This window comes from Paramormyrops kingsleyae, chromosome 11 (genome assembly GCF_048594095.1).
Source record: "Paramormyrops kingsleyae isolate MSU_618 chromosome 11, PKINGS_0.4, whole genome shotgun sequence".
Classification (NCBI taxonomy): Eukaryota; Metazoa; Chordata; class Actinopteri; order Osteoglossiformes; family Mormyridae; genus Paramormyrops; species Paramormyrops kingsleyae.
Genome location: NC_132807.1, coordinates 1,599,220 through 1,613,130, shown reverse-complemented (window position 1 = coordinate 1,613,130; position 13,911 = coordinate 1,599,220). Strand labels below are relative to the sequence as shown.

General features: G+C 40.9%; 1 protein-coding gene across 1 annotated transcript in view; it reads right to left on the bottom strand.

Moving 5' to 3' along the window:
- Positions 1-13,911, bottom strand: part of LOC111839477 (uncharacterized) — a 99,912-nt gene that overhangs the window by 32,538 nt on the left and 53,463 nt on the right. The window contains exon 7 of the mRNA XM_072717791.1: positions 8,543-8,716. Coding sequence (XP_072573892.1) covers positions 8,543-8,716 — 174 coding nt within the window. The remainder of the gene's footprint in view (positions 1-8,542; positions 8,717-13,911) is intronic.

The window sequence follows — 13,911 nt, the reverse complement described above, 5'->3', positions numbered from 1 at the left end:
GAAAAAATGAGAAAAATCCAACCTTTCTGTCACGCCCCGCTCCGTACGATCCTGATGTGTGCCACGCCCCCCTCATTACCTCGTGTGAATCCCCGATTGTGATCCCCTGTGTCCTGTTATGTCTGCCTAGTCTTTTGTATTTAGTCCGAGTCTCAGTCCGTCTTCCCCAGATCCGTCATTGTAGTGTCACGTTAGATGTCCGTGCCTGTCGGTCCCTCCCTTAATAAACCCCGTTACCTGACTTCCTGGCTGCTCTCGTCTACTTCCAAGGCTCGCCTACCGACCGATCGTGACACTTTCATTGAAATAATTTATTCAAAGAAAAACAAATCCTTCATCGAGAAATAATTATTTCCAACAAAAACACATGTGCCACAATTATTGGCACCCCTGCTTTTAATACTTTGTACAACCTCCCTTTGCCAGTATAACAGCACTGAGTCTCCTATAACATTTTATAAGGTTGGAGAATACAGAGCAGGGCATCTGAGTCCATTCCTCTGTACAGAATCTCTCCAGATCATCCAGGGTCCGAGGCCCTCTCTTGTGCACTCTCCTTTTCAGCTCAGCCCACAGGTTTTCAGTGGGGTTCAGGTCAGGGGTCTGAGGTGGCCATGGCAGAAGCTTGGTTCTGCAGTCAGATAACCATTTTTATGTTGATTTGGACATGTGCTTAGGATCACTGTCTGGCTGGAAGATCCAATGAAGGCCCAGTTTTATTTTCCTGGGGGAGGCAGCAAATTCTGATTTAAAATGTCCTCGTATTTCATGGAGTCCATAGTGCCATGTACCCTAACAAGGTTTCCAGGGTTTCTGGAGGAAAAACAGCTCCACAACATCACAGAACCTCCACCATATTTCACAGCTGGGATGAGGTTCAATTCATTATATCCACCCTTCTGTTAAACCAAACCCACCTTGAATGTTTATTGCCAAAAAGCTCAATTTTTGTTTCATCAGACCATTGAATTTGATTCCAGTCAAAGTTGTAGTAATGTTTTGCAAAGTCCTGGCACTTACATTTTAAGTAACGGACAGAAAAAGCTTCTTTCTGTCATACCTTTCAAAAAATCTGTTAGCATGAAGGGGGCGTCTGATGGTTTTTTCAGAGACGTGGTAACCCCAAGATTTTACTTGGTCTTGTAATTCACCAACAGTCATCCTTGGGGATTTTTTTGCCTCTCTTATGATCTTCCTCACTGTATGTGGTGGCAAAGTAAACTTGGGTCCTCTTCCTGGCAGATTTCTAACAGTTCCAGTTGATGACCACTTTTTAATTATTGCCCTAACAGTAGAAATGGGCATTTTAAGGCGAGTAGCTATTTCTTAATACTCATTCCCTGACTTATGAAGGTCAGCACACTTCTCCCTCATTTGGTCTGTGTGTTCTCTTATCTTTCCCATGTTGATGGATGACTAAGGGAATTTGGTCTCTGTGTCTCCTCATGTTTGTACCACAGTTAATCAGGAAGTCATGGATTACAGCTTGAAGGTCCCTATTCATTTCAATCAACTCACAGATGTATAATTTACATGGGAAACATGCTTCAGTTACATTGTGTTCCCTATAATTTGCAGGGGTGCCAATAATCGTGGCACGTGTTTTTGTTAAAAATAATTATTTCTTGATGAAGGATTTGTTTTTCTTCAATTAAATTAATTTCAATTAAACGTCGTGGATGTCTGCCCTTTCGTACCTAATAAACCCCGGTTACCTGTCTGTCCGGCTCAACTCGCCTGCTTTCCTGCTCGCCTTATCCGCAAGCATGACCGTTGGATTTTTCTCATTTTTTCAATGTGAGATGAAGCTGCTTTGCCAAAAGGTGGATTTTTTTCTAACCCTTTTTACAAATTTTTACAAGGGGTGCCAATAATTGTGGAGGGAACTGTATCATCTTAACTTCAGTTACTGTCTTTGGGAAGTAGCTCATCAGTAAACTATCAGATTTTAGATTTAGTTCAGATTTTGTTCAAGAACATCTACCTTCTGTTTAGAGAGCAATATCATCAACTTGAGCCAGATTAAAATGCAACACAAGGCATAACAAAATGTACAAAAACTTAGTAATTTTATTAAAGCTAATATTTCTATATAAAATATGTTTTGTCTTTATTTTTGCAAATGTTTTATTAGCAATATTGGCTACTTTGCAATGTTAGTTCACACTTGCAAACAACAATTTTGATGGTCAGCTTCTGATGTGCATGCACTGTACGCATGTGTGGGGGGGCGGGATGGTGTGTACTGGGGTGGGGGCAGGCTCCTCCATGTTGCTCAAACAGGAAGTCTAATCAATTCAGTTTTTTATATTGTTCACATTGCTTGGTAGCTAAAGTTACTACAGTCAAACCTCCCTTATCTGGGCACAGTGGGACCAAGGGGTGCCCATAAGTAAGAAATGCCCGTAACTTAGAAATATATGTACAGTATAATGTACATGCACATGTGTACACATATAAACTACATGATATTTATGAAGTGAAAGGCTTATAATAGGATGCTATTTCAGTCTGAGCTAGCAAATCATCCCATTTCTTGCTTTCTCTTGCAACAATGGGCCAGACACTGGAGCAGCTTTAGCTTCCTATTGCTGAAACCATAGGTAACAAGCTTTGTCCAGCTTTTGGAAATGTGCATCTCTAACTATACAACACATCTTAAGATTAGGGCTAGTTGTTACATGCTTCGTGGTTTTTTCTTTACTTTTCCAAATATTGCCTACTGTAGACATAGCCACTCCAAAATGGTCTGTCTGATTTTCCTTGTCATATCTCTGTAATGATATTGAGCTTCTTTTTTGAAGCCAAGGATTTTGCACAGCTGCTGGTTGCGTAAGATTAATTAGTGCATGTGCATGCCTAGAGCTGCATGGTAGAGGTAGGTGCCCTTATATTGGAGGTCTGGATATGGGAGGTTTGACTCTATTCTAGTTCTTCTTGTAGTTTCTAGTGACATCACATCCATGTCTCTCAGTTAATAATAACAGATACTTTATTGATCCTCATGGGGAAATTGTTTACCCTCCCTTAACTTGCTCTTTGTAGAGTAAGTTGTCCACAAAGGGCAGCCACCTGTTGGGGCGCCCAGGGAGCTGGGGGTTAAGGGCCTTGCTCAAGGATCCACAGACGTGCTGAGGCTGGGTTTGAAGCGGCAACCTTGTGATTACAGGCACAGCCCACTGAGCCACACGCTGCCATGTAGCAGCTAAGTGAGTTTACTATTATTTCCCTTACAAAATTTGTAAATTATTTAATTTTAACAGTTCACATGTGGATAATGCCATGGGTCCTGTTCCGTGTTCTGAGTGCAGTATGTTTAGCTATTCCTCCACTATCATTAGTGGTACATTTATTTGTCAGTGTCAGTTACTTGCTAGGCTGATGGAGAAGATTGCAGCATTAGAGGGACGTATCCGGATGGTATGGGAGATTAAGGAGAGTGAGCGCTTTATTGATTCAGTGCTAGTAGCTCTGGATATGTCTGCAATAGTGAGTCAGTCTCCCCCCGCTTCAACAGTCGGGCCTTCGCAGCAAGGCGAGCGAGTGACGACCGGGCGGCATAGTCATAAATGTGAACCTAACTCACACTGGCACCATTTGCCCATTCGCGTTTGCAACATGTTCACTCCACAGAGTGAAACACCCACTGAGATGCCCATTGGAAGCACTCTGGTAATTGGGGAACTGGCGCGCTGCCGCCTGTGGCCGAGGGGCTCCTGGCTCGTGCTCGCCGGTGGGAGGCGCCCGGTGCCTCCCCCCTCTGCCTCCTTTGGTGGACGCGCAACCCCCCGGTGGCAGGCGGCCCGGGTACCTGGCCACTGTGGGGCGGCTGGGTCCATGATCGTTCGGGGCTCCCCTGGCTGTTTGTGGGGCCCCGGGACGGTGTTGTTGTGGCCTCGCACACACGTTGGGAATCATTCCATACTAACCTGCACACTCATACATACACTCACAACACAGAAACAAACACATATGCGCACACACACGTACATATGCACACGCACACACGTTCACACCAACCCACATACATATAGAACGCGCACATACATAGACACGCACACACATACACACGCGCACACACACACACACGCACATACAAGATTCTTGCCCTAATTTATCCCTCTCATCCCTTCTTGTCTGGGTGTGTGTGTGTGTGGGTGGCTTCCATCCTTTCTTCTCAGATGCAGATACTGGTGCGGCGATATCCAGACTGTGTTGCTGTTGGTCTGCTTATGTATTTTTTTCTTTGGTATTAATGTATTTAATTCCAGAAGCAGATACTAGCACAAGCTTATTCCCTGTCATAATGGTACCATTGGTTTCATTGTATGTATACTTTTTGTGTATGCACCTGGGTCTTGTTTTTCAGATACAGCAGCTGGTGTGATGATACAATATCCAGTACTAAGATGCAGAAGCTGTCCTTTTGTTACTCTTTCCTTTTGCTCTACTTTTTCTTAAGTTATGTATTATTTTTCTTTCCCTGTCTTTCTCTCTCTATCTGACCCCCCCTTTTTTCCTCTCTCTTTTCTTTCTCTTTTTCCTTCTCTTCTTTCTCTCCCTCCTCTCTTCCTCTCTTTATCTCTCCTATTTCAGTTAACTTTCCCTGTCGGCTCCGGCTTAACAGCGCAATAATCTAAAACAGTGAATGAAGAGTATATCTCAAGTAACAAGAGGAGCTTAATCCGAAGCTCCACTTGGCAAAATAAAAGTGTTGGCACAATAAAGCACCCAGACTAACATTCTGCTTGCTAAACTGCCGGGCACGACAAGGGTAAAAAAAGAAAAAAAGAAAAGAAAAAAAAAAGAGTGGTCACCTAGGGTTCATGTTATTGAGACCATGTTTGTTCCTCATACTTTTAGTTGTATATGTTTAGTCCAATGTAGTGTAAGTCATAATAACTTAGTAACAATTTGACCAAATTCATTATAGCATAATAAGGACAATGCAAGGCTAAATCTTGGACTTTTGAATGTAAGATCGCTGGCTTCTAGTCTTGGTGCCTTATGTCTTACTGAAACCTGGCTTAAACCAAATGAATTCATGGCACTAAATGAATCTACTCCAGCTGAATACAGTTATAATAATAACCCTCAACCAAATAGTAAAGGTGTTGCTGCAATATTTCAGTCCAACCTAGGACTGTCAAAGAAAAGTGGTTAAAGCTTTAGCACATTTGAAATTAATGTTCTTAGTCTTGCTCCTCATCCCATTGTTTTTCTTCACCTCCAATTATCATTGTTGTTGTACATAGACTGCCTGGTCCCTACAGTAATTTTCTAAAGGAGTTTACTGATTTCTTAACAAACCTGGTGGTTACTATTGACAAAGCTGTGATTGTTGGTGCTTTTAATATGCACATGGAGAATGACAGCTATCTTTAACAACAGTGTTTGCGGCTATTCTTGACTCTGTAGGTGTATGTAATAATGTAGACGGGCCTACCCATGATGGTAACCATACTTTGGATTTGATTCTTAGCTATGGTGTCCTGGTGGAACATATATCTATTATCCATCAGAATCCTCTACTTTCAGATCATTAGTTGTTAACATTTGAAATGCAATATAGCCTCAGCTATAGGCCCCAGCTCTGTAGCACAGTTCCAGTCATTCCACAGCCTCATTATCCACCACAATGTTTTTGACCAACTTCCACAGTCCTTCAAACTTACATCTGAAACCTCAAGTGAAAATGAATTTGAATAGATAACTGTGAACATTGAGGAATCATTTTGCAGCACTCTAGATCTTGTAGCTCCACTTACAGTTTTTCTCAATTGCTTTGGCACATTTCGTGAAACATGCTTAACATTCTCAGGACTATAAGAGCATTACTCAAAACAGTTCATGCATATAGCACAACACTTTGGGTTAGCTGCAAAAGCCTGTATCTTACCAAAAACAATTAACTCATGTCTGAAGAGCAAATAATTCCACCAATGAAACCTGCCCCCCTGGAAAGAGAGCCTAAGTATAGACAAGCACAAGTGACTAATAGGTCTGTGCATTTCTCCAGAGTAATAGAACACAGAACAAAAACAATCCTAAATTACTGTTTGAATCCGTGTCTAGGTTAACACATAATTCTTCAACATTAAACTCGCAAGTCTCACAAGCTCTTAAGAGTGATTACTTTCTTACATTTTTTAATGGTAAAATAACTAAGATTAGACAGACCATCCAGTGCACGTCTGTAGCTACAACCCTGTTAAATGTGTTAGACTCGTCTCTTAGGCTTGGATATGTTCCAAAACCCTTTCAAATTGCTGTTATTAGACCCGTCCTAAAGAAACCAAACATTGAACTTAGTGATTTAGGAAATTATAGACCAATCTCAAATCTTCCTCTCATTTGAAAGATCCTGGAAGAAGTTATTATTCATCAGCCATCTTTTCTACAGAAAAATAATTCTAATGAATTATATCAGTCTGACTGTAGACCAAACCATAGCCCAGAAACAGCTTTAATCAAAATAATGAATGATTTTGCTTATGGTTTCTGACCGTGGCTGTATATCTTTATTGGTGTTACTAGATCTAACAAGCATTCGATACTCTGGACCATGATTTTCTCTTGGACCGACTATAATCTATGGTTGGTATTAAAGAGACTCGAATCCTAAAAAGTTCGAGTTCTGATCGAATTTTCCCCATAAGAAACAATGGAAAACCAATTAATTGGTTCCTGGCCCCAAAAATTTACACCTAAATATGTTTTTTTTTTTTTTAACATTTAAACACAAAATGAACAGGATAAAACAAGAAGAGCATATACTAAACACATTTTCGCAATTTCTCGCAAACACTGCACCAACACTGTACTGCGTAACATTTTTTTCTTAATGGCCTCCAAAACAATAAAGAATGTATCCCACCACTACCCCAAGCCATGCCCCAACACTGCGCCAACACTAGATTACGCCATGCGGTCCATTGTTTATATTTATTATTACTCTGTATTTGTTAATTTGTTCGTAAATCGCAAACTTTTAGGTTGTAACATTTATACAACTATTGCATAACTTTTTAGTGAGCAATGGCTACCAAAATGATATAAAGTACAGTGTATTACCTGCTACTTTCATTAAAAAATCACTATCACCAACAAACGATGCTATCACAGCGAATGTGAGGCTGAGACTGAAGCGTTACCCTTTGTTTCTGCTGAGAGACGTGCTGCGTGACTCATTTCCCCCGCGTACAAGTTATTTTAGGTCGGCGTTCACGGCTCCACTTCTGAGATTCAGATCGAATTGGGTCATTTTTAAGAAATTCGAGTTCTAATGAGTTCGAGGCCTGAGAAGCAGCGATTCTATTATGAGACTCTCCTGGATATCCGAACTTCTCACCTTATCTCTAAGGGAGAGCCTAGACACCCTGAGGAGAAACCGCATTTCAGCTGCCTGTATTCGCGATCTCATTCTTTTGGTCATTACCCATAGCTCATGACCATAGGTGAGGGTAGGGACAAAGATGGGAACATGGACCGACTTATTACCGGCAATGCGGACCAAGCTTCTGGTCCATTCATACAGGGACCGAATCGTGGCACCTTGGGGGTTTTACCTAAGCAAACCAGGATTAACTCATCTTCATATTATTCAAAAAGCTGCCGCCAGGCTCCTAACACGCTCCCATATTTGAACTCACATCTTTCCTATTTTATACTCTCTGCACTGGCTCCCAGTGAAAATCAGGATACATTATGAAATTGTCATCCTCACCTACAGAGTCCTGCATGGTCAGGCTCCATTACACATTGTGGACCTCCTGGAGCACCCAAAAAGGCCTTCTGTCTGTCCCTTGCTCCAGGCTGAAGACACTCAGGGATCGCACATTTTAATCTGTGGCTCCCAGACTGTGGAACAGTCTTCCACCCGCATAAGAACAGTTTAAGGCCAGCTAAATACTTACCTGTTTAAACAGGCCTTTGGATAGCTTCTGTTAGAATATTCTATTTTATTTGATATTCTGTACTTTAACTTTTATGACATTTTATTTCATTTTATTGTTCAGCACTTCTGACATCTGCTTGTGAAAAGAGCTTTATAAATAAACTTTACGTACTTCATCTTCCCTGTCTCTTGCCTCCCTGTCACCCTTGTCTCCTCTGTCTCTTGCCTCCTGTCCTTCACTTTCTATGTCTCTCGCATCCAAGAGATGCCGGCCCAGACAGAGAAGGTTGCGAGCCACCATGAACTTTCCTTTTCATACTGTCATTCTTATTTTCTAATAAAGTCTCACTGAAGTTCAGTCCAGTCACCTACCCCATTGCCTGTGTGTCATTAAACTCACACCATGCTACACCACAATAAAACTGTCCACTGCTTGAAACAACTGGAATAATCTGTTGAAACTGAAATTACAGTAAAAGTACAAATAATTTCTCTACAGAAAGACAGATGAACGATATTTCCAATAAATTAGATGATCTCACCATTACAAGTATTACTTTTAAATAACATTTACAGTGTGGAATGCCCAATAATACTGAGCCAAGTATCTCCAATTTACAGTGTGTAATACCCAGTAATACTGACCTCAGTATCTCCAATTTACAGTATGAATCTCCCAGTCCAGCAGAGAGCAGCTTCACTCCTGAATCCTGCAGGTCATTGTCACTCAGGTCCAGCTCTCTCAGGGGTGAGGAGTTTGATCTGAGAGCTGAAGCCAGCGAATCACAGCATTTCTCTGTGAGTTTACAGCTGTTCAGCCTGCAAAAGGACCTGTGTTATTACACACATACAGACCGGTATATATCCTACACATTAGTGATCATACAGGCACAAAATATCCAAACAAATGTTTTTTCAGCGTAATTAGAGGCACATCCTATACTTCAAAAAATTCAGCAGTACCTTAAATTACTATAGTTAGAAAAATGATTACATTTTTAATCTTGGCCAATCCTCTGATTGTTCTCATGTTCTCTGTCATGAAGAATACAGTGAGAATTTTCAGTTCAAAGCACAATTATCCTCAAAGGTTTTGTGTGCAGATCATTCAGGAACTGGATCAGTCTACTCAAATGTGCAGGTGTTGGCACGATACAGGTTCTACTGTGAGTTTACTGCGTATTTTGGGCATTTTTTGTAGTTATATGATCATCAACAGTGAGGAAGTTTATCATAGGTTAAAAATGTATATTTTCATTTTCAGAAGGCCCATATTTTCAATAATGATGTGTACAATTTATATTGCATTGCCTTCCAGAGTCAGTTTTAATGAGGCCATAATTGTGTATATGTATTCAATTCGATTTAATTTTATTTGCACGTTTTCGCATTACATTCTCTCAAAGCACCTTACATTATCCCTGCCCAAAGCCCCCAGTGAGCAAGCCAGAGGTGACAGTGGCAAGGAAAAACTCCCTAGAAGGAAGAAACCTTGGGAGGAACCAGACTAAAAGCGGGATCCCATCCTCCAGGGGGTGACAGAGGAAGTCAAATGGGAAAGATGGCGAAGTCCCAATTCACACTGTCCCAATCTTAAGACATTTGAGTCTCAAAGTGGGGGACAGGCAGGTGATGGCAGGCAGTTGCTGGTTCAGATGGCAGGATGAAGAGTGGTACAGCAGCTGGGAATACAGGGAAGACGTCAAAGGCGAACCACCCCAGAGTACGCTGGAGGTCCCCAGCAGATGAAGCCAACAGGATGACATTGTCCGCAAAAAGCAGCAAGGCAATCCTGAGACCACCAAACTGGACACCCTCAACAGCCTGGCTGCACCTACTGTAGAAACCCTGTCCATAAATATTATAAACAGGACTGATGACAAAAGGCAGCCCTGGCAGAGCCCAACACGCACTGGGAACATGACCGACTTATTACCGGCAATGCGGACCAAGCTTCTGCTCCATTCATACAGGGACTGAATCGTGACACCTTGGGGGTTTTACCTAAGCAAACTTGGATTAACTCATCTTCATATCGTTGACCGTGTATCTTTCTCGTGTATTTCAGTTTATATCTTGCTGAAATCATTATGTATAATCATGAAAAAAACACTGACTAAATCCATAATTGGTCTTCTTTTCAAAACTTCAATTTTCGGAAGTATTAAAGTTTTTTAAATTAGGTTAAATAGGCAAAAAAGTAAACCATGTCACCTTTCTTTGTTTTACCTGGATTGGGGTTATAACATGGTCAACGATGCCCTCGTCCCCAGAGCATTAATAATAGTGAATTATTTTATTTCCGTTAACTGCATAGGCACTGCATCATATTTGTCGCTTTCTATATTTATATGGTCAGTTTTTCATTTTTCATTCCATCTACCAATAAACTGTGAAAGGGATTTTAATGCTGCTACTTTTCTTGCGTTAACCATTACCTCCCCACTCTGCCTCCTGCCCCTGGACAGTAATTTATTCACTGACTACCTCAAGAACTGTTTACAGTCATACCTTTCCGCTACTAATTTGAATTTGACTTTTATGATTGCTACCATTTGCACTCTATTGTTCACCATTTGCATCACTTCCTTATCTATGTTTACCATTTGCACAACTACCTTAATATTATTACCCTTTGCACAACTGCCTCTTCTACTCTTACCATTTGCACAACTGCCTTTTAAACTGTTATTTGCACAATTGACTATATATCGTTACCATTTGCACTTTGTCGATATGTTTCTGGCCTTGTCACTTGGTCCTGTGTCTTGTTATCTGTCTTTTTGTATAAAATGTCTATAATTTTGTAATTGGATGGTACGGCACACCCAGGGTACACACACCAGTGAGCGAGAAACGGCATTTCGGTTCTCATGTATGTCTTGCACATAAAATGTGAATTGACAATAAAATATCTTTGATCGTTTTTTTGATCTTTGTTTCAAACTGTCTTTCCAAAGTGATGGGTGTGTGGTGCAGTGACATTCCAGACTGATGGGCCATTGACAATATGCAATATGTTTTAAAAATGCAGATTTAAAAATATAGAGTGGTCTCAATTTTTTTCCACAGCTGTATATATAACTGTGTATCATCAGCATAACAATGAAACCTAACACCATGATTTCTAATTATGTTACCAAGTGGTAGCATATATAAAGTGAACAGTAGAGGGCCCAGCACTGATCCCTGTGGGACACCATATGTGACTTTAGTGGGCTTGGAAGATTCATTGTTCACATGTGCAACCTGATGATGATCAGTTAAATAAGAGCGAAACCAAGAGAGAGCTGTCTCTCCATAGATTTTACCCAGTCCAAGAGAATATTATGGTCCACAGTATCAAATGCTTGTTAGATCTAGTAACACCAACAAATATATATACTGTACAGCCACGGTCAGAAGCCATAAGCAAAATCATTCATTACATCAATTAAAGCTGTTTCTGTGCTATGGTTTGGTCTTCAGTCAGATTGATATAATTCATTAACATTATTTTTCTGTAGGAAAGATGGCTGATGAATACTAACTACTTCTAGGATTTTTGAAATGAAAGGAAGATTTAAAATTGGTCTATAATTTCCTAAATCACTAGGTTTAAGATTTGGTTTCTTTAGAACAGGTCTAATAACAGCTAGTTTAAAAGGTTTTGAAACATATCCAAGCCTAAGAGAGGAGTCTAACACATTTAACCCTCTGGGGTCGAGTGCATTGTCGATGATGCAGCATATTTTTTGCGTCTATTTCAGTTTATATCTTGCTGAAATCTTTATGTAGAATCATGAAAAAAACACTGACTAAATCCGTAATCTGTCTTCTTTTCAAAACTATTGTCAGAAGTATTAAAGTTTTTAAAATTAGGTTAACCCTCAATGGGTCCTTGTCAGAAAGTTACGTTCCAGGTCCTTGGGGTTCAAGTTGCACCCCTATCCATTGGCATATATAATTCAATGGTACCAAGCTCAAATTCAATTAACTAAAGTTAAGATACATTTATTAGTTAACTGCATGATGCTTGCACAGCTTACGCAGTGAGATAGTGCAGTTAAAGGGGTTGCGGGCGTTGGGGGGGGGCAGCAGAGGGGACTGGTCATATAATGCACATTCCGACTGTATCCTCTTGCAGAATGTGTCGAAGAGCTTCAGCTGTGGAATACCTAGCCATGGTGTTATATCTTTTCTAACAGTTGAAATGTAAACAAAACAAAATGGCTGACTTTTTTTAATATCCGAAAATGTTCTAGAATATAATAACATAAAAAATTATAGTAGCAATTATCACTAATTAACTGAATTTGTCGATCATATCAATGTCATTAATTAACCCTAAAAAGGGTTATGTAATAGCAACTGGACTTTGTTTTTCATAGAAGACGTTTTGCACTCCATCCAGAGTGCTTTCTCAATTCTGACTGACTGGCATAGCAGGTTGATGAACCCTGTGGAATCCTCAAGTTGTTAGCACTAGATGGTCACCTGTGGGTTGTTGTTGTTCCTCCTGGCTTTCATGTGTTTCACTGATACCACCTGAGGCCGAGCGTGAACGACTTTGGAAGCGTCTTGGCAAAGTTGAAAGAACTGCATTGTAGGTGGACCGGGAGGACAACTGCTTCAAATGAACGACCGTCGTTGAACAGAGGAGGTGGCCTAAGACGTCTATCACCTACCTACAATGCAGTTCTTTCAACTTTGCCCAGACGCTTCCACAGTCGTTCACGCTCAGCCTCAGGTGGTATCAGTGAAACACATGAAAGCCAGGGGGAACAACAACAACCCACAGGTGACCATCTAGTGCTAACGACTTGAGGATTCTACAGGGTTCATCAACCTGCTATGCCAACCAGTCAGTCAGAATTGAGAAAGCACTCTGGATGGAGTGCAACACTTCTTCTATGAAAAACAAAGTCCAGTTGCTATTGCATAACCCTTTTTTAGGATAACCATGGCCTGGATAACTGAGAATCTCCACAGACATCTGTCATAAATTAAGTTTTTTTTGGGGTGCATTTTGCACCCCCGAAGAAAGTATGCCAGCGATAATTGACGTCAACACTTTTTCTATCATTTTCGGCATGACCGTATGTAAAACTGGTGCACTTACAATGTCCTAGAGGATAACTGCTGTAATTTTAATAACAACATGGTAGTAGCCATAGAAATGGGCAGGGGGTGCAGAACGCACCCCAAGGAACCATTGAGGGTTAAATCGGCAAAAAAGTAAACCATGTCACCTTACTTTGTTTTACCTGCATCAGGGGCGTGTAGTGCCGCCCTCACCTGAAGATCGCTATTCGCATCCTAAATAGCCGCATTACCGCATATTCAAATCGCATTCGCATGGTAATTTGATGAACAGCGCAGCGGTGAAACTCGATCCAGATACATCCCCATCAGCGTCATAAAAGGGGGGGGGGGTATGGAAGTAAATCTGTCTCATCACAATTTGAATTTTATATGCCACTGAAATTCTAACATTGAATATTTATGCATTGGAAATATGCATCAGATTTTTTTTCCCCTCTGAATTAAAGTCTTCAAATTTTCTATAATGCAGTTTCACTGCTATTTTTCCATGTTCGTGGAATTCCCTCGTGGAATTGGAGTGCTGACATTTCAGGGACTCTCCATGCCTGCATTCCCACCTGCCTCTCCCTCCTACTTATGCTGCCATAGCCATATCTGCCGGAGCTTGCACATTGCACTTCATATTGCACTCACCTAACTGTTTGAACTGCCTCTAGTCTCCCCTACTTTGGGTAATTGTACATTTTATTTCCCCTACTCTTCTTAGGCTGTGCTGCCTGGAGACCACACAATAAGAAGATATGGAGTACCTCAGCCCTTATGTTGAACTTAATCCGGGTGAGTGAACGCTGGCGCGTTTGGCTGCCGCTGCTCTCCGGTTGTTGTATTGGAACTTTTAAAAGTTGCTCTTAAAGTTATTTTATGACAACAAACGAAGTTTCTGCGAGTGATTCCATCCTGAATCATTTTTTATACAGTTTACGGGTTAT